Below are 25,537 nucleotides of genomic sequence, written 5' to 3' on the forward strand. Positions count from 1 at the left end.
AACACTGCCTCTAAGTTGCCATAAAATAATCGACAGAGTTTGAGGACATTCCTATAAAAGAATACTAATTTTTTTTTTTAATTTTGAAATGTATTTTATGCCCTCATAATTATATGTATTTTTTATTTTTCAATTTGTATCATACGCAATTTCTTTTTAACACAAATAATATACAATTCTCACATCTCTGCCAATTACTATCGATAGTATTTGATATTGCATTGAATTTCATATTAAATAGTTTCGATAGTTCTTCGATTCCAAAACAATTCAACGGGCAAAAACAGCATGTTGCTAGAGCTAAAGCAGAATGTTTAATAAACTAGAATTTAATAATTTGGTAAGTGAAAAAATCAAATTTAAATATAACATTTATTATGAGTATTCGACAACAGGTAATAACCAATAAAAAACGAATACAACAAGCTCGTGTACAAACTATTTCAAAATTGGTGAACAAAGTGCGCAAATTAAAGGAAGGATTAAAGAAACAGCCGGATAATGAAAAGATTCAGGAACGTATACGTAAAACTGTGGAATGCATGTCCGAGCTTAAGTCGCTCAAAAGCTTGGACATCATGCGAACACTACTACTGCAAGATGGCAAAAATCACAATACTGTGTTGACCAATGGCCGAGCAACGCCGGATGAAATAGCAATAGCTATGCTGGGCTTAAATAAAGTAATGCAAACACTTGTCGCAGCATTTCAACAAAAGCTAGATTTAACTAATGCCGCCAATGCGGATTGGCGTATTGCAATATTGGAGACAAGCAAACGTCGCCTAAAGCTGCAACGCACTGAAGAGAAGCGACGGAAGCGCAAAGAGCTCAAGGAACTGAAAGAGAAGACACGCAATCGGCTCGAATGGCTGCAGAAAAATCAACCAGAAGTGGATAAATGCGAAGAAGATACAAAAAATAATATTGATACGGATGCTGGAAAATGCTTAATCAAAAGACAGTCAAGCAAAGAAACTGATGAAGAGCTCACGGGGAAAACAAAAACTAAATCTAAGCCGGCAATAAAAGTCAAAGCAAAATCAAAGAAGCAAAAAAGTGAGCAAATTGAGCTCGATGTAAGGCATAAGAAATCCAAAACAGATGCCAATAAGCAGCAGCCCGTGGATGCAGAAATGAAGCCAAATCGAATGGATGCTGCTGAACAGCCTAAGCGCAAGGAAACTAGAGAAGTAGAAAACAAATCATTACCTAATGATAACCGGAACAAATCCAAGAAAATGGAAAAACAACGCCCTACTCATGTAGTCGATCCGTTTTTCATAACAGAATCGGGTCAGCCATATCTGTCAACGGCAGTAGTGCTATCTGGCGATAGCAACAATGAATCGGAGGACGAGACGGAGCCCCGAAATTATGTGGAGCACCGTAAACAGAAGTCGCTGGTTAAAAAACAGGACTATAATAATACGCGTTTCAATGAACGTCATTCCACTTGGGTAGCCGATGAGGACAAGACGGAGCCTCAAAATTGTGTGGAGCAACGTAAACAGAAACCATTGGCTAACAAACAAGACTATAAGAATACGCGTTTCAATGAACGTCATCCCGCTTGGGTGGCCAATGAACAGCAAAAACCAACTGTCACTAATTTCAAAGGAAAGAAAATCAAGTTTGGTGAAGATGGGGACATTACAGAGACATCAATTGCTTCTCCAGCAATTACTGCGCCAACTCCAACTCCAGCCAGCACAGAGGGAATGCATCCTTCTTGGGTGGCCAAGCAAAAGCTAAAGCCCAAAATTGCCGTGTTCTCTGGCAAAAAAATCAAATTTGATGATTAACTTTTGAATCTAGTTTAGTATACTTGTGTTACATTTATTTTAATTAAATATTGAACATTTTTCAAGCATCAACCTTGGGCACGAAGTGTCCGCGCGTTTTGTCGGTCTTGCGTAGTTTGTCGATGTCCACATCGGCATATTTGCGTTTCAGCAGCTCCAAATCAAAGTTTGGATTTCGCCTCAGTATCATCATGACCTCATTTCGTGAGCGACTGAAATAAATAAGTATGCATATTTGAATCGGTTGCTTAGAATTAATTGTTCTTGACTTACTTCTTTGCCTTGCGTTTGGCATTGTAGAGCTTCTCGCGATACTTCAGCAGGAATTTGTGCACGGCACGGCCGCCATAGCCCAAATTGCGTGACTTAATCCATTTGGTGTTCATGAAGGGTGGGAGTACATGTTCGCAGGATTTGTATGTACAGCGCAGACCGAAGGCGTTATTCACCTGCCGCTGAGGACGTTCGCCTGTCTCCCCTGTCTCGAGGAGATGATACGCCTTGTTGCGCTCGCGCACAACTGTCTCTAGATTCTCCATAGAGATTTTTACCTTATCGATACGCTCGGGATTGGGAAAGATTTCCATTTTATCATTGCATTCGTGCTCCATTGTAAGCAGCATGTTGCGCTCCTTGAGTAGAATGTACCATAATTGATGCAGCTCCTTGTTGGACTTTATGCGCAGTTCATCCGGTTTCCAGGCGCGTCCCACTTTCACTTCATTTTCGCTCCAATGTTTAGGATCGTCAAAGAACTCCATGAGCCGCTCGTTCCGTACCGGAGCTGTTGTGTGCACGCCGCATTTCAGTAATCCGCCAACAGCTGTTGTTCTGTGTATTATATAAAAATTCAAAGCACGATCCGACAGTCGAAATACAGTATCTTTTACGTTTTTTCACTAACCTCAATGATGGTAATGGGTTTTGCGATGCAGTTAGCAAGTTTTTGAACGTCACTCTGCCCACGGTCTTCGCTACATTTAAACATTTAATTAATGTTGAAGACATATTTTCCAAATTAGAAGCAGCCTCAGCTGTCCGGTACTTAGAGATGTGTACGCATTAAAACGATACATGTGAATTTAGGACACACGTGAAGTTATCGATAGTAATTTGGTTTAAATTTTGCACCTTGGTCTTTTTATGTTTAATCAGTCCATTCAACATATATTGACAATATCTTTACAGTTAAATAGTCTTTTGGCAGTGAAAACCCAATACTCAAAATTTTGATGTCCCTTGTGTACTAAATTTATAGCATATTTATCAACACTATATGTTATTCAACACTTGTTGACTAACAATCAATATTGGCACATCACTAGTCAGATAGAAGTACGACGCGTTCTGCTATGTGAGTGTATGTTAATTGTGCGCGTTTGTGAAAAAATTATCATTCTATATACAAGGAGTTTGATATTCAAATGACAAACATTTTAAAACGAATGTGGATGTGTTTAAGCAATATTTAATAATAAAATGTAAGTTTTAATTAATGTCAAAACTCTAATAATTATTGTGTGAAAATTTATTAGTTTTATGCCGTCCCCAATCAAATCTATATGTATGTATGTATGCATATGTCTATACAAATGTATATACTTGGTATGCAGGAACGCTTCAGCGTTCAACTGCATGTGTGGTGAGTGTGTGTGAATATGCTTGGACTATACGTGCGTGTATTTGTGCTTTTGGTTTTATTAAGTACACAATTTAAACTGATAAAAAATAAAAATGCCACTAAATCGGTATTGCTGAAAGGAAGCGAGTAGCACAAAGTGAATTGTAAAATCGTTCGTTATTCAAAACCGATTAATGGCCACTGCACTGAAAAAAGCGACTCATTCATTGACAAAACAACACATCAGGAGTGGGCGAGAGTAGGCGATGTAGTAATCCCACAACAGTGTTGTCGTGCTTCTGTTGTGTTTACGCTACAAATGGTAGGAGTTGTGCTTGTTATCAGCTGGATTGGCCATTAACATTAAAAGTTAAACCATATTAACTGTAGCTGCTACCAGTTTCATAATACGTGTAGAAAATACGAAGAAAGAAGTATGAGGATGGTGTTGTCGTGCGACCTAAAAGGGAGTCTAGTGCCAACTATTTCTACTGCATAGTTATTTATATATGTGTACATATATATGAATATGTATGTACATACATATAGTATGTGTGTAGTATGTATTTAAATGAAAGCACGTCTTTGCTGTCTACCACCACTTTTGTTATTTATATTATTGATTTAACGCCTTTCGTTCAATTCTTATGTAAAACGAGCAATTGGCGCTACTAAAGTCAACTTAATTGAAAGGTCAATAATATAGTGCACAGAGAGTGAATTTATTCGCCAATTGTGCTGTGGAAGAGGTCGCCGTTGTTGAATGCAGAGCAGCGCTTTGTAAAGTTTTTCTTTTCATGTTTCTCTTTAACTTTCTGTTTCGCTTTTACCGATAAGACACGCAGAAGCACCAGCGGCAGCTGTGGCGGCTTCGCTGCGGTTCACGCCCAAAACATTATCGCAACTGCTACAAGGGCGTATGCGTCTGTATGTGTTTTGTGTGCTATGTCAGCCAAGGTTAATTCAACGCGTCTCAGAAGAACGATGTGTGTTTGGCTATATTAGTGTTGTCATACTTTGGATAATTAGTGAATCTCTGTAAATGTCTAAATCATATAATATATGTACATATATACATTTCCACCCCTGTTTGGTTATAATAAATCGATACAAAAGAGTAAATTTATCGATATGCGGCAAATGATACTGACATCTGTTGAACATATTTGTGAGAAGAGATTACGAGAGAGAGAGAGAGGGAGTTTTTATCATAATGAAGTTAAAAATTTGCACGTGAACATATTGTAGGTGCGTGTGTGTGGATATATATGTATGTAGATGCAAATATCAATATGTTTGTGTGTACTTTTTAATGACCATCTCGCGTAATTAGCAAATGTTGCCTAAAAATAGCGCTGAGTGTCGCAAAAATAGGAAGCCCTGTTTCTCTCTATATATATATTTATATCAAGTTTTGATTATTATAATACTGCAAAGCATATATAGTGCTTATTTATTTGTTGTATATGGGTGAGTCAATAGTTTTTTTTTATTGGGGGTGTTTGCATTACTATATTATGCTTATCAGGTAGACACTCGCGCACAAATGTATATGCAAGGTATATGCGTCGACAACCAAACAAACGCCCCATTTCAATTTATGACAAATTATCAATTCGCTGTTGAGTCTTTTAACCTAATGTGTTTAATTGCTGTTATATATAATAAGAATATTTTGTACAGAATTTATTCTGAGATAGGTTAATGTGACTGCAGAAAATACCAATGCAGTATATATATAAATAAACGAAGAAAAAGCCTTCATATGAGGGCAATTCTTTTAACAGCATGTAATAGTTGTACCGTATCATAAATGTTATCGACAACGATCGCATGAGAAGATACCACTCACAAAGAAACAACAATAATAATAAATGCGGCATCAGCAGCAACAACAAATTTATAGTTTAACTAAGCAAGCATATCACAAATTACAAAGCAAAATAAAGCCGGCTACAAACGCAAACTTGTAATAAGCTGGCAAATTATGAGATGTTCATATTATGCTTTTTCTCTCTCCCTTTTTCTCTCTCGCTCATTCTGCACGCTCATAGCTCGCAATGTCGCAAGAAGCAGCAGCAGCCATCGGCACAGCTAACGTCGGTCTGGCAACCCCGTTATCAAATAGTGACGACAAGTGCCGAAAGCGCGCTTTGTCACGTTCGGAGCCGAAATCCATAATCGAGATACACATATCTAATGAGATTAACAGCAGCGATAACAGCTGTAAACGTGCCTGTCTGGAACCAGAACCTCAAACGGACATGAAAGATGAACAAGAACAGCATCAACACCAACAGCAACAGCAGCAGCGTCCGCCGCAAAGCAATGTTATTGAACTGAGCATTGAGGAACAGCAACGTGACCGCGATAACCGCGCCAGCTGCCAAATCTTTCTGCAGCATTTGCCCTGCTTTAAGCTACAGCAATTGATCAGCTCGACGCCAATACCGAAATGTCGCGAGTGCCGACGTCGTCATACACTGCCTGCAGCGTCACCTGCAACAGCAGCGGAAGCCAACAGCAGCAGCAGCAGCAACATCAGTATCAACAGCAACAGCAGCAGCAACAGCAATAACAACAGCGGTAACAGCAATAATGATATCTACTGTCGCTTTTACGAGTTTCGACGCCTCCAATACAATGCCGAAGGAGAGTTAAGCGTTGCAGGATTTCCCAATCCCTACCTGGAGCCGACCAGCGCTGACTACGCAATCTGGCAGCCGGACTCGAAGACAACGCCTACCGCTGGCTTTATGGATATACAAGTGTGCCGCTACATTTTGTTGCATGCCGGTGATCAGTTTTGCTATCTGTGGCGCCAGGAGGCGGAGGCGTTGAAGCTGCACGAGAATCCCGACGGTACGATTGCCTGGAAGAAAGCCGTACAGGGCATACGGGAAATCTGCGATGTCTGCGATACAACGCTATTCAACTATCACTGGACATGCAGAAAGTGTGGCTTCGGTGTATGCATCGATTGCTACAAGGATCGCAAGGAGGGACTGCAAAACAAGCGGCGAGTCGAGGCTCAGCGAGGTTACGATGCCTACCACTGGCTGCTCTGCACCGACAGCGATAAGCAGCAGCAGCATACGCTGCCCGAGCTGATGCTGACCCAAATTATTGCAGGCGATGCACTTAATGTGCTCGGCCGTCTGTTGCACGAGGTGCGCACTTTGTGGCAGGTGCCGCAAGTGTGCGGCTGTCTGCTCAGCAAACAGCAGGTGAAGGATGAGCAGCTGACGCAGCTCATTCAAGACATGATCAAGGAGTCACAGCTGAAGCAGCAAACCAGCGCCTCTTCCCTGGCCACCGCTCAGAAGGTGCAGCAGCAGCAGCGGCTGGAGCAGCTGCACGCCAAGAAACTGGAATTCGCCCGACAAAATGGCATTGACTATGTGCCCGGTCGCGTCTGGACCAAGGAGACACTCGGCAAGGATCCCATCACCAGCGCTTTTGATAACTTCAAGCACATCAATTTTTTGCGTAAGGGCCTCGCCGGCTTGCGACGCTTCTTGCCACCACGCGCCATGACCCTGGTGCACTCGACGCAACTGGCGCCGGGTGTTCCCCATGAATGGCTATGCGATGGCAAATTGTTGCGCCTCACCGATCCCATGCATCCCGATAATCGGGTACTTTTCCAAGAGGTGTGGAAATGCGGACAGCCGGTGATGATATCCGAGGTGGCTCGCTCGCTCAATCTGGACCTATGGCATCCGCAGGCCTTTTGCCGTGACTTTGGAGACAAACCAAACGATTTGATAAACTGCCTGAATGGCAATTTGGTGCCCAATCAGCCGATGCGCCACTTTTGGGAGGGTTTCCAGTGCATGCACAAGCGCCTGCTCGACGCCAATGGCAAGCCAATGCTGCTGAAGCTCAAGGATTGGCCGCCGGGCGACGATTTCGCCGAAATACTGCCCACACGCTTTGCGGATCTGATGAGGGGTCTGCCCATGCCCGAGTATACGCTGCGCACTGGCAATCTCAACATAGCCAGCTGCTTACCCAAAATGTTTGTGCCTCCCGATTTGGGGCCGAAGATGTACAATGCCTATGGCTCGGCACTGCATCCGGATAAGGGAACCACCAATTTGCATCTGGACATATCGGACGCAGTCAACATAATGGTCTACGTGGGCATACCCACGGATGAGGACAGCAAGCCCCAGCTGGCGGCCACACAGCGTGCCATTGCACTGGGCGGCTGTGAATATATCACACGGGCGCGTTGCCAGTCGCCGGATGTGCTGCCTGGCGCACTGTGGCACATCTTTCCCGCACGCGATGCGGACAAGATACGGGATCTGCTTAATCGCGTCACCCTGGAGAAGGGCTTCAGGCTGGAGCCGGACCACGATCCCATACACGACCAAAACTGGTATCTCGACGACAAGTTGCGTGCGCGCCTGTTCAAGGAGTATGGCGTCGAGGGCTATCCGATTGTCCAGTGCCTGGGCGATGCAGTCTTCATACCTGCCGGTGCACCGCACCAGGTGCAGAACTTGCACAACTGCATCAAGGTAGCCGAGGATTTTGTTTCCCCGGAGAATATTACCCACTGCTATCATCTGACCCATGAGTTCAGGCGGCTTTCGCATTCGCACACCAATCACGAGGACAAACTCCAGATCAAGAACATTATCTATCATGCAATTAAGGACTGTTGCACTATATTGACGCGTGCCCTGGAGGAACGCATCGATCTGGAGTTGGCCAAGGCACAGGCTGGGCAGTAGATGCGATTCCATTTCGGGTTTAGGATTTTAGTAGTATTATATAAGCTTCTGAAAATGTACTTTATAAACGGAATATGTGTTTATTTAATTTATATTAAAAAAGAAAAAAAAAAACACTGAATATTTGAATTTTTGTTGCTAGAGGAATTTCTGTTTTTCTCATTAATATTTCCTGTACCCATGAACCTTATAGTATTGCAATTTCAGATAAAATTCATTGAATACCAACTATTTTAAAAGATCATTAATTTTACGTTTATATCTTATTTATTGCAGCATCTGTCAAGGATATCAAATAAGGGGGATTTCCTAAGACCAATGCGTCTAAAGCGTACTGAAGACGGAACATTTTATGATCATGGTAAAGATGGTGATGGGATCAACCAGCATTGTGCCACTGTGCTCCACACTACTGTTGAGCCACTAGGTATTGGATTGGAATTGGGATTGGGTAACCAAGTCAATTATTTAGCCACGACGACGACAAAGCAAAGCAACAATAAGGCCAAAGGCATAACCAACAACAAGCTAAAGCGAAGCTCAGCAAAGCATTTTTAAAATATTCCGGGGGCCCTAGAATTTTGTAAGATTTAGATTTTAAGGCACACACGCGAAATGACGGTGGACTTTAACGATTATTTTTGGGTGAGTTGCTGCTAATGGAAACAAGTAACAATTCCTATTCCTATTGAAATGTCAATTGCTTTTGGTGCAGGGGGAGAAAAACAATGGATTCGATGTGCTGTATCATAATATGAAGTACGGGCTGGTGGCCAGCAAGGAGCTGTCAGAGTTTCTGCGCGAGAAATCGAACATAGAGGAGCAGAACTCGAAAATGATGTCCAAGTTGGCCCACAAGGCCAGCACGGGCACATTGAACAGCACCTTTGCACCAGTTTGGACCATATTACGCACCTCGGCGGAAAAGCTGTCAACGCTGCACATGCAAATGGTGCAGAAGTTGACGGAGCTGGTCAAAGATGTGGCCAAGTACGCCGATGAGCTGCACAAGAAACACAAGTGCGTCAAAGAGGAGGAATCGCACACGCTCGAGTGCGTTCAGGCCATACAAACATCAACAGTTGCTGTGCAAAAGCTGCGCGATTTATATGCCAGCAAGGTGCTCGAGCTGGAAAAGCTTCGCAAAGACAATGGCTCCCACAAGGATGCCGAGAAGCTGGAGAGTAAACTTAAAAAACTGCAGGAGGATTATAAAGCGCTACTCGAGAAGCATAATCCGATCAAGAACGAGTTTGAGCGACGCATGACGCAAACGTGCAGGGTATGTGAGGCTGCAAATTGTAATATGATACAATATAATAGTAAATTCTGTATTGCATTGCAGCGTTTCCAAGAGATCGAGGAGGTGCATCTGCGTCAGATGAAAGAGTTTCTATCCACTTACTTGGAGATGCTGCAGAACAATCACGATATGGTCGGACAAGTGCATTCGGACTTCAAGCGCCAATTTGTGGACATGTCCGTTGATAAGCTACTCGAGCAATTTGTATTAAATAAATACACGGGTCTCGAGAAGCCCGGTACGTCTACTCTATTACATCGTTCTTCAGAGCTGTTATTAACATAGTGTTCATAAGCAGGCTTAATAACAGTTGTCGGCTCTGCAGACAATAACAGCACTTGATCAATAATTAATGCTTATGAATAATATGTTAATAACAGCAGCATATATGGTTTACATACATGTTAATTAATCAAGTAGTACTAAACTATATTTAATGATACTAATTCAAATCTTTTTGATCTACTCACAGAGATGCTCGAGCTGGAATTTATTCCGCTGTCAAATGCATCGCGTCTGCAGCAGCCGCCTCAGGCAACAGGCGCGGCATCAAATTCGAATTCGGCAACCAGCATTCAGGCTGCTTTGCGTACGGGTGGCACAGCAGCAGCAGCTTCGGGTAGTCTGGTTTCGATGGACCAACGGGGCGGAGGCGGTGCCGGTGTTGGCGATGCACTTGCGGGCATCTCATTGGGCAGCGGCAGTGCGGCCAGCGGAAGCATTCCCTATGTAGACGATGCGATGCTGGGCAGCGTGGGCGGTGGTCCGTCATCGCCACGGCCCACTTCGCCGGAAACGTTGGGGGCACAGCCGCCGCCGCCGGTGCCGCCACAAGCGAGCACCGCTACGTCAACGGTAAAGAGTCTGCGCTCTTGGTTCTTGCCGACGGCCAGCAAACAGCAACCGCAGCAGAGCGCCAGCTCTGTTAGCGCTGGGAATTTCGGTATGCCTGGCAACAGCAACAGTAGCAGCTCCAACAACAACAATTACAACACGAACATCACAACAACAACAACAAGCGTCAACTCGAACACCAACAACACCACAGCAACCGGCACAAATAATTTCACCACCAATGTCACCAACAAAAATATCCCTAACTCAGAGCTTCTGGATACAACTAGTAGTCAAGGTTCATTTTCTTATTATTTTTCTTTCTTAATGCTCTGTTTTCTTAATGCTTTTCATTTGTTTCCTTTACAACGGTACCAGTCTCTATCCATATGTGTATATCTTGTATTCTGCAATTCTTGTATGTTAACTATTCTGTCTTCTATCTAAATTTACATTATCTGTCCATCCCACTTTCAAATGCATAACTCAAAGGGCAAAACTTGTTTCCAGTAAATCTAATTCGATGAAGTAATATCAAGAACTAAGCCGATACGTTAGCGTTGACTTGATTCTCTTAATGTACAGCCTATTTACAAAGTTAATTTGCTCAACCTAGATTAAAAATGGACTTGTTTTAGATATTTCGAACCATTCAGTCCGAATTAAATAACAATGCTGTACTCATCTATCTATATCTGAAAGTATTTCTAAAGATTTTCCAAAGCATTTGCTGACATATGAATATTATTTTATTTTTGTAATATGTATTTTTTAACCATGCATTATCTTGATGTGCCGCCGGAAAACAATTACACTAGAGTGTTAAAATTTTTTAAATTTTCGTTTATATTTATGTTTTGTTATATTTCTTACTCATGTATATACACTTGTGATTATTTACGTTTATTTTATGTTCTTATGTACTCTACGAAACGTACACTCAAACACCAGCCAAAAGCTAAATGTTAACAGCCTATATTCACTCACACCCACCCACACACACACGAACACAAATACACATACACACACACAGAAACACACGTACACTACAATGATTAACTGCTCAACAACTAACAATATTTTCAACGCTTCTCTGTTTTGCACTTTTGTGTCTCGCTTTTTGCACGCCGACAACATCGAATACAACATTCATTCATTCATTCATTCAATGAATAACCATTCATTTCAATATCGACTTGATCATCCATGCACCACTGATCAAACTAATTGAAATTAAAAACTTTAGATCAGCAACAGCAGCAACAACAACAAGACCAACAACAACAACAACAGCAGCAGCAGCCAAATGAGGTCTTAACACCAACTGCTAGCGCAGCTGATAGAAAACAATTGAATGCAACGACAAGCGATCAGCAATTATCGAAATCATTAAACGATCAAGATCATCTAAATCATCAGCAACATCAACAACAACAACAACAGACTGCAGTGGGTAACAACGCAGCCACGCCAACAGGAACAACAACAACGTCCAGACGTACAACGTCACTTTTAAATATATTCACATCAAACTCTCAGGGTAAATGCGAAAATAAACATACAGTGTCTACCTTCCCAGCAACAACAAACCGAAACCAATCCAATCCATATCTCAAATGCACACATAACTATATATACATATGTGTCTATATATATATATATATATATACATATATCCACGTATATATATGTATATTTAAGTTTAAGCACAAGTTTTCAATGCTTTTTTGCACGGCTATTTATTTTTTGTAAAATATCTCTAACATGTTCACTAAACCATTTGTTGCACTTTATCCATGGCGGTGTTTGAGTTGAGTTAAGAATCTTTATGAACGGTTTCTATATATTGTTGCTCAACACTATGAGTAAATCTACGCACTTTAAAACGAAGAAAGTTCAGTGTTAAAAGACTAAAGTACTCTTAAAATTAAAATTTGTTTGAGAACATATTTTTAACCATATGCATTTTGTAGACCCAAGCAGAATGTCTTTAAATACTGAACTTTATGTGAATTTGCGTAGCTTGCTAAATTTGTGAATTAGACTTGCATATAGTATAGCTCATAATGTTTGTTGTAGAGCTTGCTGTCCTTGTAGAGCCAAGAACTGCTATTGCAATTAAGCTTCGATTTAACTAACTAATTTTTGAATAATTTGAAATAGTTTCGGGCATTTTGCGTAGTAGACGCGATAAGGCGAAAACCAAAAAATCCAAGAAGAAAAAAGACAACGAGGCTGCAGATCACAATATCCAGGAAGAGCGTTTGGCCAGGTAAAAAGCATTTTAATAATTATGAAACAATTGAAAATGCAATTAAATCGATCTACGCTTTACCTGCAGTGCGGATCGGGGGAATAACACATTACTCGACTATGATGATCACGGACGCAGCATGAAAACTCAAAATTCCAGCGGCAGCAGCGCAGGCGGTGGGCTGGCTGCCCTGTCCGCCACCTCGGCCCAAGGCAGCGTTGACTCGGCGGGCGCCAGTAGCATGGGTGGCAGCGGGGGCGGCGTGGCTGTAGCCGGTGCTCTAGCCAATGCCAGCAGCAACTCTGGAGTGGGTGGAGCTAGTGCGAGTGCAGCGGGCGCAGGTGCTGTCGGTGGAACCAATGCCGGTGGAGGTGGGTACGAAGTGGACGAAGAGGGCTTTAGCATACAGCCAGCTAAGGAAATAGCCTGGGAGGAGGGCCACGATAAATGTAAGCCACACGTTTTCTGTTGTCTGAGCAATACTGCATGTTAACTAAACGTACAACTCCTTTAGCAGCTGGCAGCTTCTACACCGACTCAGACTCTGATTCGGATAACGACAAGCGACGCATTCATGTGAAGATAAAGCCACTCAACAATGGACAGGCGCCCATGTCGGCTAGCGTGGATGAGCTGAGAGCAACTGTCGAGAATATTTCGTTATCACCCACTGGAGTTTTTGCGGTAAGTTAATTACTAAATAAAATAAAACAGCATTTACTACTAACTAACAGAATGTTCATAAAAGTTTCTGGTATTAACATTTAATGTTGAGCTCTAACAGTCAGCGTTAAATCACTCTGGCTGTTATTGAGGAGAGTGTAATGCTGCCATGCATACTTCAAATGTTAAGTTTTTATCGTTAACAGCTGCTGAAGAATAATTTTAAATGCGAGTCAAAAGATGATCATGAAATTTAATTTATTTACAGCACCATAGCCAACAACTGCAAGGTGGGCAACGCGGCGCACCTGCATCTCGTCAACAGTCACCAGAGATATCGAATGCATCAACGCCCACGGCAAGCGTGCACCCATATGCGCCACTGCAGAGTCCCACGCTCTCCAATAATAATGCGAACAACAATACTAGCCACAATCGGTATGCGGACTTGGGCGATATTTTCTCGGAGCTGGGCGAAGTGAGCGTCTCGGCGCCAGCATCGGCTACGTTTAGTAAGCCGCCAGGGCGGCAGATACCAACACCCACATCTGGTGGCAGCAGCATTGCCATTCCGCGCCCTCCTTCACGGCGCTCGGATATGATTGCCATTGGCCCGGCAGCATCTGCGGCGGCTGCTGCGGGTGCAACAAACCTTGGACGTGGACGGATGAGTCCAGCGCCAGCAATGAATCGAGCGGACAGCATTGGCAGCTTAGAGTTTCGCACCGCCATTGGGGGCATGGGCTCGTCTCGTGGGCCGTCGCCACTGACAATCGGCATATCGGATACAATACCACTTGCTGTGGCATTCCATGAGATTATACACGCCTATTTCAGGGGCAGCGACGAGTCGCGCTGCCAGGTGAAGGTGTCCGGTGATATGATGCTATCATTCCCAGCCGGCATTGCCGGTCTGTTAGCCAATAATCCAAATCCAGCTAAGCTGGGCTTTCGCATTAAGCAAGTACAAAATCTGGAGAGTCTTGTACCCAACGGGAAACTTGTGCAAATGTAAGTGAAACGAACCCTAAACACACTCCCAACTCCCTGCTCTAATCCAACTCTCTCACAGAGATCGTCAACAGTCGAGCGCGCTGAGCACGCTGTTGGAGTTTAATATGCCTGCGTTGACAGCATTGCTGCGCAGGCAGGCGGAGAAAAATCCAACTGCCTCATATTACAACGTGGACATACTCAAATATCAGGTGCGCACCAAGCCGGGCGCCAGCTCGTGTCCCCTTCAGCTGGTCAGCTACTGGAAGTGCGAGCCGAGCTACACGGCGCTCAAGGTTGACTACAAGTACAATAATCATGCCATGGCCAACGCGTCGCCCTTGTTGAATGTCACACTCTCTGTGCCGGTGAATGGCTCCGTGCGCATTGTTCAGTCTAAGCCGCATTCATCCTGGTAAGTCGACCCGTCTGGCAGGAATGCATTTCAGTCTTTAACTTACAATGCTTGTTATTCAGGTTGGGTGAATCGAATCGCTTGGTTTGGAACTTTACGGACATATCGCAGAATTCACAGGATGGCGGCGTGGGTACGCTTCGTGCACGGCTCGAGCTGAATGATGGGCCTTCAACGCCGGCCACGCTGGCCGCACAGTTCAATTGTGAGGGTACCACACTCTCGGGCATTGAATTTGAACTGCAAGGAGGCGGATATCGATTGTCCTTGGTGAAAAGACGTTTTGTTTCGGGTGTGTACATTTCTCTGCTATTGGTAAAGTCAATTCTTATGTATTCTGCTTTACAGGCAAATACGTTTGCGAGGGTGATGGCATACGCAGCGGTGCCACGCCCACACCGCCCTCGGTCGGATCGACTAGTCCGTATTCAGCTAAATCGAATTAGTGAGACAATACGCTTGTTAAAACCCTAGCGAAATACGTATTTAAAACCTGAAAACTAAAAGAAGAAAATGACTACAACCAATTTTGTAATACGGCAGTAGGGTATTGGGCATTGAATGGATGTGGATGTGGATGTTAGTGGACTCACCTGTGTTTAGCTACTCTCCGTTTTTGGGTTATCATTATAATGTATTTTTGTATCACTTGTACTGTTGAATCTGATTGAATTGGATGGCCTGTTTTAGTGTAGCCGTAACAACTGGATGTATTATTTGTTATATTTATATACACTATATATTATATATATATATGATATGCTTAGAAATGTATTTATTATGTTTAATTAAATATGATGTGAACAACCCGTATGTATGTAGCTATGTAGATATCTCAAAGCAACACACACTCATACACCACATAGTACAGCGTGTAAAAGAACGTTTATTTTATGTTCACTTTTGTAAACACAATCACACACTCACACAACACCAAATGTATTAAAACGAATGCAAAATTTAACAGCAATTTGTTTCACTTATATGTTGTTATTTTAACAGAGAATCGACTGTTATGTTAACAGATCGCGCGCTTGTGGCTTATTTCCCCATTTTAAATGTCAATACACAGGTTTTGTTATCGATAAATATACAGTTTTCGAAAATAAAGCAAAGTGCGTAATATTTAGATGAAAAATAAAAATAATATAACATAATACTTACATATTCGGTTAGTTTAAATCTATAGAAGCTGTCTAGACAGCTATTTATGCTAACTCGCGCATCAGCGCACGCATAAGAGAAGGCCGAAAAATGTCACCAAAGCGCGTTGGCGCCGCTTTAGAGCGTCAGATGTTTTTCTGTTGCTTAATTAACGAAAATACACTCGCCAACACACATACACACACGCATATTAGCAAGAGAACATGACAGACCGGTTTCGCTTTCGGCGAGCCATTAAAAAAAGGAAATTAGCTGCAGCAAAAAAAAAAAAAAAAATGAAATAATCGCGTGCGACTAATGAAATAGAAATCTAAAGAAATTTCGTGGGTGCAAAGTGTTTTCGAAGTTATGCATAGAATTTCTGCTTGTAAATTGTAGTTGAGATCTATTTTAAATGATATACCCATAGGCACATACAGTAAACAGCTGTCGTTGGCTTGTCTGCGGTGCCTGTTGCGCCAGTTGTTTGTTGTTGTTGACGCATGACGTCATCATGGCACAAATTGATTTCAAGGTCGTCAGCCGGTCGCATTTTCATTTCACTTGACACGCTTTGGCTCCTGCCTTCTGCTGTTGCTGTTATGGTTCTTATTATTTTTGTAGTGTTATAAAATGCATTAAGCCATTAAAATGTTGCGGAATTTTTATGCACACAATAAATTATACAATTAATGGATAAAAAAACCTATTAGAACTTCCGAGTGATACATAGAGCATTTAAGTGCATATATACGTTAACCATATAGATACATATGTATGTATATACATCTTTATATGGGAAATATCTATATAGAAGTTGTCAAACGATAAGATTAAATTACAAAACAAATGTCGCTGGCAGCCATTGTGTACGTTAGAGCTACGACAAGTTTATATTTACTGACATACATACATATACAATATATAGCCTTATATATCTATATATATATCTGGCAGACACTTTAACTGTTTGACAAAAGCGTCAGCCACAACAATTGTTACATATGTCTGTTGATATTTGCCCATTGTACTGCAGCTTGGAATTGGAACGCACTGGCAAAGACAATAAAAATATGGGCTTAAATTACAAACAGATGTTGCCAATTAAAAATAAAGGCAAATAATTTATTTATTGACCACAGTTCCGGAATTACTCAATAATATATGGAGTATATATTTATATATATTATGCAACCACCTATCACAGTTTAATGATAGGTGGGTAGCTCAGGCTTAACCGATCTCGTGGTTCTGAAAGATGAGCTCTGTCGATCAATAATAGCTGGAGGTGGTCTGAAAAATTCCTCAAAATATCTTAGAAGCGAAAGAATCGATATTTGGTTTTAGTTTTTCAGTCATAACTTTAAACTCTCAAAGAGACCCAAAATTTAGTGTTCGTCTCGTTAGGTGAATGAAAACAATTAATATTTGAAAATTTTGACAAGCTGTTAACATTTAATTAAGTTAATACATACAGAAAGACAAAGGAAGATCTCTATTTAGTGCTTGAATTGAATAAATTATTTAAATTTTTCATAGCTCTAGAGCTGTATAAAGAACAAACTCAGCGGCTTTCTACATGTGTGTGTGTATGTGTTTAAAAGCTAGACCATCTGTGGAACAGGTGCTCGGAGCTGGGTGCAGAGTATCCTTTAGTCAGGCACTCTTGATTTAATAACTATTTCACTATTTTTACGGTATCTAAAATAAGAAGATAAACATCCTTAGATAAGAAGAAAAATATTTGCATTTGTTAGGGATATTTATCTTCAACATCATTGCACTTTATTTATATTGACTGCATTAGTAGATCTTTAAACTAGCACACATTAATTATTATAGATATAAAGTTTCATATCGTATATATATATATGTAAATATTACGTATAGCTCTATAAATTATATGGCAAACTTTTGTTAGGGTTTGCATTTAATTTCCTTTTTTTATGTTTGCTGTAAATTAAATTAACATTTATTACGTTCGTGTCTCTTAATATAGATTATGTGTATCAAAAAAATGTGTATGGATACATGGGTATTTTATAGATTATAGATTAGCTTTCATCTGATATATATTAGCCTTTAACACTAGATTATATAAACAGACATCAAAATAAATACGCACACATGCCATATTTTATTTCGTTCAGGTATCTTTATTCGTTTTTAATCTGTGCACAGTGGAGCAAAGTGGCTCAATGAATAATAATTCGATTATGTATGTAAAATATAATTCATAAATAGGTAATGAATTTGAATAATTGAAATTAGCACACATATTTACAATATTTATTTTAGGTAAAATATGTACAAGGATGTAGAGAACTGACATAGTTTATTTATGAAGTACAATTTGTTTTTAAATTACTATTTTATATTTCATTTAGTTAACATTTGTCGTATTACCTATTATCTTTGCTCCACTGTGCGTTAGCTGGCCGACAAACTTTAACTGACATCATTTTGGTTAATTTATTTATTTTGCTTGTTATATTTTGTTATTGCTTGTAGCTTTCGTGTAATGTTCGTGCTCTTCTACGTGGCATTTCTAATTTATGTTCGCTGTACAACACTGCTCAGCTCTAACGGTAAGCCGCCTGAAATTGAAAACAAAATTGCGAAAAATGGTATTTAGTATAGCAAAAAAGGGCATAAAAATCTGTATAATCTATATATGTATGTATGTATATATATATAAACTTTAATTGCTTAATTGTAGATCAAACGAATCGTCTGATCGGGCTAATCGACAGGGTCAGAGAGAGGAGTGGGTAGGGGGTGTAGAGCGGGGCATACACATACAGAGAAAGAGAGTGAATTGGCGTCTGTTTACTCTTAAGCTTTAAGCGAATTTGTTTCTATTTTTAGAATTCTCTATTAAATTTACTGTTACTTTTATGTGCGAACTTAGTGAAATCGCAAAAGGCAAAATCGAAAAAAAGAAGAGAAAAGAAAACAAAATCAAATTCAAAAACACGTCTGGAATTAATTTGTTCGCCCCATTCGCTTTTGCGTTTTCTAAAATGCGCAATTGGCGGACGTCTCAATGTGTCTTTCCACAGAATTTATTTAAACATTTGTGCTATATACGATTCTTGCTAATACTAATGTATACATACATATATAACAATATTTATTTGTCTTTATCGTTGGCGAGAAATTCCAAAAGATATTAAATTAGTTTGCCTTGAAATGTGTGAGATTTTCTTGAAGGATATCTTAATGATCTAACAGATGCTGATGCTGAAGAGTCTGAAAAAGATTGTAATGCTATTTCGAAACTCTGGAAATCGGATTAGAAGTGTTGGAAAACAAATTATGTATATATAAAGTGTTATTATGCAGTGGAAATAAAGCACATTTTTCAATTCAAAATGATTTGGGCTTATACTGTTTTACTCATTATATAATATGTTTTTAAAAACAAACTTAATATATACTCTTTTGGGCAATCTTTCGAGAATGTTGCAAAACTTTCACTTGTGATAAGATATAGTCAAATTAATCGAAACCAGATACTTGCAATCATTTATATTGATACTTATTACAGTCGAGCTGAGCTGTCTGAAACTTTATTATAATAGAACAGCGACAAATTGAGCCGACGAATGATAGCGAATGTGTTATGCGATATGTGAGTAATCAGGAAAAGTCGTCCATAAGCATGTCTAGGCACAGTTAGGAACTGTGTGAGCCTTATCGGGCAACCGCAACGCCTGACCGTGAAGCGGTGAAGCGAATTAATCAAGAATATATGTATATATGTACGCCTATGTATATAGGTAAACAACGTAGTGCCTTAAATGTAGTTCTACATAGTAGGTGTGTGTGGGCCCATTAGGCAATCGGCTACCATATAATCATCTAAGCTAGATCGAAAATCAATCCAATTTGTATTCTACATCATATTTTGGGCAACTGACTCATGGCACAAACTTCCGTTGCGAAAAAGAACTCGCGACTAACGTAACGAAATGTGTTTTAGACGATGTTTATATGGCCCGGCTACAGTGTGTATATGCATATGAAGGCCATAAAACAAACAAACACAGCCAAAGGGTTGTGTGGGGCGTTCGTTATATGGTAAATAAACAAACGAGGGGAAAAGCTGAAAGCAACGCCTAAGAAACTGAAACAATTTTAATTGTTTTCCGTTTGACGCTAAAAATGATGGAACATTTGAATGTGTAGTGAATACTGTAGAAGAGTCTGGAATCTGAGGTATTCGTAATACAGATATTCCTATCCAAAATAATTTTTTTTAATGGATTTATATAGACTTCTCTGAGCATTTATAAATTGTTTAATTTAATTGATTCAAAGGATAGTTTTTATATAGGGAGCTATTATGTTGGTTTACTGTACTGTATAAAATACATATATATATATGTATGTATGCAATATAATTATTCTAACCTGATATTTAATTTTAAAGGAAGACACATTTTATAAAAAATTCTTTAACAAATAAGTTTCGAAATGTAAAAGAAAATCTTGGCAAACTAAATTTAGTTTTTAACTTTTGTTTGTTAATTACGTATTAATTTTATCCATCAAATCAAATAAAATTTATTTAATTTGAAATCTTTGGCATGTCAATATATAGTTGAAATAAATTTGTATTTTCATTTTTATTTTTACCCCATATAAAATACTTGAAATGAAGATTGTTTCCCTTCTAAGGGTGTCTACTGTAATTGAATGCACGTCAAAGGCTGGCACACCCTAGACCAAGAGCAATTTGCCTAGACTTTATGACCCTCCATCAGGTCGCTGGTTACTCACCTACTGTGCCTTCGGCTGGTGGCCCATTTCCATGTCCGGCCGCTCCTCAAAGCACGTAGTTGCGCTGCTTCTCGACGGGCAGCGTGCGGTTGGCAAAGGAGACAATCGCCGCTGCGGGCTGCGCCACGGACAGCTCGCAGAAGACATGGCACTGATTATCCTTAGAGCTGTGCGATCGCCGGGCGACAAAGGCGAAGATGGTCTTCTTGTCGGCCTCGTTGCCATTGTAGTTCCACGTGCGGTTATCCGGGTCGATGGCACAGTGGGAGATGACGTCGGCTGTGTAGTGCTTGCGGAAGAACTTCTTGCGCGTGTTGTCCGTCAGGGTGATGCCCTGTCCGGTGACCTTGAAGTGTACCTCAGTGGGCGTGGGTAGCTCCTTCTGGGCGTACATCTGCCGAATGGCCTTGCGTATGGCCTCGTTGCCAGTCAGCGACTCCGTGTCGCAGCTGTAGAGCCACAGCACATTCGTAGCCGCACCATGGGTGAGCAGATGCTGTTGGGCCGGCGTGGTGGACGCCAAACCGGGTACCACATCCTCATCGGGTATGCGCAGCAGGCAGGGCAGCGCCAGCTTGTTTATGGAATGCTCATAGATCAGGGCCGAGAGCGAGGTGAAGGTGGGCTCATTATCGCAGCCCTTCAGATGGACGCCACGTTGCGTCGGCTCAATGAGAAAATGACGCACCAGCTCCTGGCTTCCCGCCGGCGGTTGAGCGACGCGCAGCACCAGTCCGTAGGCATTCGCATAGGTGGTGGAGTCACGGACCAGAAAAGTGCCCGGTGGTGCATTCATCAGCAGCGCTATGGCATCCTCCCGGGAGAGCATCGGCTTGTACCAGAACTTGGCCGAGTTGCGGGCAAATTTCACCAGATCCGGTGCCACCTCAAAGGTGGGCGAGGGCGCTGAATTGAGGCGCTGCCGATTGGTTGCCATTGTCTGGTATATGGACTCGGTGGTGGGGGAGGCGCGCTGCAAGCTGCTGCTGCCGAACGGCGTGCGTGGCGTGACCGGAAAAGCGGGCGTCTCTGGCCGGCTAGTGGGGCTGGGTGTCAGCAGGTAATCCGCCTGCTGCTGCTGCTGTATCTGTACCTGATGGCCATTGCTATTTGGAGCAGCTGCAGCGGTAGCTGCGTTGCGTTTCGTTCTGATGGCATAAATGGGCGACAAATCGCGACGGCTGCGCGTGTGCGTCTCCAGATGCAGCTGGTTCTGGCCATAAATGCTCGCCTGCTGCTCCAACTGTGGCTCTGCGAGCTGTTTGTATGTCACTTCCATTGGAGGTCGTTCCAAGCTGTGGTAATTGTTGTAGTTGTTGCCTCTGCTGATGCTGCGGCTGCTGTTGTTAATTGTGTGATAATTGCGTTCCACAAGTGTGGACTCCAAGCGCCGACTAGTGCCACCAATCGCACCATCCGGCACATCCATATCCTGTCTGAACTCTATGTTCCGTGTTGTATAGGGCGCTGGGGCTGTCGCTGGCGCCGGCAGCGAACTGCGATCGTTGATATCGTTCAGGTTCAGATTGAATTCAAAATCATAATTGTACTTGTTGTGGCTGAGACCGTTGCTTTGTCGGCGCTGTGGTGGCGTAGGCGGCACACGTGCCGTAGCACGTTCCAATTCACGTTCCAGTTCACGCTCCTTTTCCCGCACTCGATACTCGCTGAACACCTTGTCGCGTCGCTCACCCAGCAGCTGCTCCAAGTCGACACGCGGCTTCGGTACACCCGTCGCCGACCCGTAATGATAGGTATTCGATATGACGGTATTTGTATTCGAACCATTCGTATTGCCATTTGTATTTGAACGGCTGCCGCCGAGTGTTTTGCGCACCAGCAGAGGGCTGGTTAGACGTGGCTGCGGCTTTATCATATCACTGCCCGTACTGCTACTGCTATTATAGTTATTATTATTATTATTATTATTGGTGCTGCCGTTGCTCTTGCTGCTCAATCCAAAATCGAAGTCGAGAAAACTATCGGCGCGCGTCGGAGTTGGCGTTTTGCGCAGCGGCGTCGCTGCTTTGGCATTGCCATAGCTAAAGGGCAATGAGTTTTCGCGCGCGTGATAGGGTATGCCATTACCGTTGTTGTTGCCATTATAATTTTTATGATAATTATTGTTATTACTATTCGTTTGGCTATTATAGCTATAGCTGGTGTGGTATTTGCTGCTATCCGTAGAGACGGCAGCGCTATCTTCGTACACCGACCGCATAGTTTCGCGAATTCCGAACGACTGATTGAACATTGAGAGGCCCCAGGTTTAGAGCAGAGAGCGATACACGCACACATGCATGCAGCAGCCAGCGAGTAAGAGCGCGTAAAACGTAAAAAATAAAAGTTGGCGTTGGCGTAAGCTCAAGCACACGCTCTCTCTCTATCTCTCTCTCTGCGGTGGGCGCTCTCTTGTTGCTGGTCAACTATTAAATCCGTTTGAGTTGTTGCGCCTACATGCAAGCGCACAGTGCTACAATGCTTACATTCGACGCAGCCCTGTCACTTGTTGCATTGCCTGAAATAATCAGAATAATACAATAGTAAAAATAATAAAATCAATAAATGAGGTATGATTTACTCTTATATATATGTATATAATTAGATATATTTAAAAATATATAAGTATAATTTTATTTACATTAGCCCACTGTAGTCCCCACGAATAAGCACACACGCACATGTGCATAAGTACAAGCACTCTACGTTGGCGTCTCCAACACACTTAGAGAGCACAAAAATTTAGCAAGAGAGAGGGAGATAAAAAATTTTATAGTGCGAACTTTGCGACAGCAACGTGCGGTGATGTCATCCCCCCACAATATTATTCACTCACACACATTTACACTACACACATACACGCAAGCCGTTAATCACAACAAGAGATCAACACAGATACTCATTCACTACCTATTCGATCAGTACTCACTCTCACTGCTGCTCTCCCATTCAGAATTTAAGCTGCTTCTCTCTTCCACTCTTCCATTCGATTGTGGACGCGATTGCGTTTGTGTGTGTGTGAAGATTTTGTTGTAAATTGTAAACAAACATTTTGAACGTTTTTAGCATGAAAATACGTCTTGTTGAGAGTTCCTTCCCTCAATTCTTGGCATCCCCGCTGCCTATCGTCAATTGAAACCACGCACGTTTTTTCTTTCGATGTTCTTCCATCCACTTTGCATCAATTGAATGCCGCCGCCAATGTTGACTGCGCTGCCTTTTGGACTCCAGCAAGCCATCTGTTCTGAAAGGGTTGCCATTGTATAAGTGAACAAAATAAATAAAATACTACACAGAGAGCAGACTTATCAGCGCTACATTTTGATTGATTTTATCAATAAATTGCGGTCTATTTTCATTTCAACATTAGCCCAGTCTCAAGTTGCTTTCTCAGTGAACTTTTGTGGCCGCCACACACACAAATACAGATTCAAACACACACAGGCACACACACTTACACAAAATGAGACAAAGCGGTGGCATCTTTTTGATTTCTCACATTTTTCTTGTAGAAAGTGGAGAAAATTGTAAGCGCACCTTTTGTGGGCACAACAACAAGCAGCTAAACCAACGGCCAACTAACAACAAAGAAGAAACAACAACCAACATTGGCAAACTCAGCAATAGTATTTTGTTGCGTGTGACGTCAGCAAATGCAAAAATTGTTTCTTCAAAATGCAAAATCGCTGTTGACGCTTGCGTCGCTGCCAGCGCAAGCGGCTTGCATTGTAACTGTGGGTGGTTTGAGGTCATAGTCAGTGTTACATGCCTCCCACACACACATGCGCATACTTACTCGCATACACACATTCACACGAACGAAGCCAACCAGTTACATTGCTCTCTCGCTCTCTTTGGATATAATCGTGAGCGCAACTCGTTTACCTTTTCGCGCAGCTTCGAAGTTCGAACATCTGTTGTTATTGTAGTTGCCATTATTGTTGTTTTTGGCAATTTTGACAGACAGCAAAGCCATGTGGAATGTATATATATGTATGAATGTAGCTGTGTGTGCGCGTAAGTGTTAGTGTGTGGGGGGAAATGCCCAGCCAGTCAATCCATATGTTAAGATATCTTCCAATTGCGCATACAAAGATCGTCTCAATTGGTTCTGAAACACCGAAATTGTATTTCATTGTTGTCAAATTGCAGCTGTGAATTGTTTGCATTCACAACGTTGCTGCCAATTAGATACAAAGCTGGAGGTCGCGGCATCAGTTGACACGCATGTGCATGCGTGTGTGTGTGCGTGATTATACATACAGTGTTTCTGCGTGTGTGCATTAATATGGGGAATCCTTGAATCGAAGATTTGCACATAAAAATGTGATAAATGAAACGTAGAGAGCAACAACGTCGAGAAGTTCATCAAATAAATCGAATTAATTGAACGATATTATATATCGCGAATGTGTTTTGATTTAAATTATTTCATAGACTTTGATATATGTAAGTATGTACATATGTATGTATGTATGTACTTAAAATTTATTTATAGGTGTTTCGATTGATTATTTTGCTTTGTAAATTGATATCTTTCTATTTATTAAAACAGGGTAAAAATATATAACAAAATAATTTAAACTGATTAAAAACAATACAAAAATAAAAATGTAACTGCATATATAGGTGTATGAAGTTGTTCTAGGGTATTACGTGAATATACCAATTGGATTTAAGAAATAAGGCCCACAGGGTACACAAAATCCTCATCAACAACAACAACCACAATTCATTGTTACTGGACATAGCAGTCAGACTGTGACAGCTTGCGCCGGTTGTTGCACTCGCTAAGTCGTGCCACTATTGTGGAACACAAGTGCCTTACGTGTCTCGGCTAAAATTATTTCAAACATATTTTTCAGTTGAGAGGTCATTAAATGATCTGACAATGGGTCGTTATCCTGGCAAATATTTAAATGCGCTGTTTACGTGAGACGTCCCTTTTTATGAGACTCTTATTCTTATCTCATGGG

General features: G+C 41.6%; 5 protein-coding genes across 10 annotated transcripts; 3 read left to right on the forward strand and 2 right to left on the reverse strand.

Annotated features, from left to right (window-relative positions):
* The first annotated feature begins 190 nt into the window (after window positions 1-190).
* LOC6574248 (serum response factor-binding protein 1) lies at window positions 191-1,877 on the forward strand. Its single transcript, XM_002000268.4, has 2 exons — window positions 191-340; window positions 396-1,877. Exons 1-2 carry the CDS (start codon window positions 311-313, stop codon window positions 1,803-1,805), a joined length of 1,440 nt encoding a protein of 479 aa, XP_002000304.1. The 5' UTR covers window positions 191-310; the 3' UTR covers window positions 1,806-1,877.
* Window positions 1,802-2,876, reverse strand: LOC6574249 (39S ribosomal protein L47, mitochondrial). Its single transcript, XM_002000269.4, has 3 exons — window positions 2,710-2,876; window positions 2,079-2,636; window positions 1,802-2,017 (listed from the first exon to the last, which is right to left on the reverse strand). Exons 1-3 carry the CDS (start codon window positions 2,811-2,813, stop codon window positions 1,867-1,869), a joined length of 813 nt encoding a protein of 270 aa, XP_002000305.1. The 5' UTR covers window positions 2,814-2,876; the 3' UTR covers window positions 1,802-1,866.
* A 320-nt stretch (window positions 2,877-3,196) lies between these two features.
* LOC6574251 (F-BAR domain only protein 2) lies at window positions 3,197-15,407 on the forward strand. Of its 6 annotated transcripts, none has more exons than XM_044008308.1 (13): window positions 3,197-3,286; window positions 8,448-8,816; window positions 8,887-9,453; window positions 9,517-9,712; window positions 9,947-10,606; window positions 11,555-11,848; window positions 12,472-12,580; window positions 12,650-13,011; window positions 13,077-13,246; window positions 13,494-14,236; window positions 14,298-14,633; window positions 14,696-14,925; window positions 14,982-15,407. In XM_044008308.1, the coding sequence occupies exons 2-13, from the start codon at window positions 8,787-8,789 to the stop codon at window positions 15,077-15,079; spliced, it is 3,795 nt and encodes a 1,264-aa protein (XP_043864243.1). In that variant the 5' UTR covers window positions 3,197-3,286; window positions 8,448-8,786; the 3' UTR covers window positions 15,080-15,407. The 6 variants fall into 6 exon arrangements, with proteins under 6 accessions (XP_043864243.1, XP_002000307.2, XP_043864244.1 ...); XM_002000271.4 differs by having other exon boundaries at window positions 13,080-13,246; XM_044008309.1 differs by having other exon boundaries at window positions 9,947-10,417.
* LOC6574250 (lysine-specific demethylase 3A) lies at window positions 3,198-8,292 on the forward strand. Its single transcript, XM_002000270.4, has 2 exons — window positions 3,198-3,286; window positions 5,481-8,292. Exon 2 carries the CDS (start codon window positions 5,487-5,489, stop codon window positions 8,169-8,171), a length of 2,685 nt encoding a protein of 894 aa, XP_002000306.1. The 5' UTR covers window positions 3,198-3,286; window positions 5,481-5,486; the 3' UTR covers window positions 8,172-8,292.
* Window positions 15,408-17,909: 2,502 nt separating the features above from the next.
* Window positions 17,910-22,830, reverse strand: LOC6574252 (tensin). Its single transcript, XM_002000272.4, has 2 exons — window positions 20,562-22,830; window positions 17,910-18,373 (listed from the first exon to the last, which is right to left on the reverse strand). The coding sequence occupies exon 1, from the start codon at window positions 22,813-22,815 to the stop codon at window positions 20,608-20,610; it is 2,208 nt and encodes a 735-aa protein (XP_002000308.1). The 5' UTR covers window positions 22,816-22,830; the 3' UTR covers window positions 17,910-18,373; window positions 20,562-20,607.
* Between the last annotated feature and the right edge of the window lie 2,707 nt (window positions 22,831-25,537).

The sequence above is a fragment of the Drosophila mojavensis genome, unplaced genomic scaffold (assembly GCF_018153725.1).
Source record: "Drosophila mojavensis isolate 15081-1352.22 unplaced genomic scaffold, ASM1815372v1 contig_277, whole genome shotgun sequence".
Lineage (NCBI taxonomy): Eukaryota > Metazoa > Arthropoda > Insecta > Diptera > Drosophilidae > Drosophila > Drosophila mojavensis.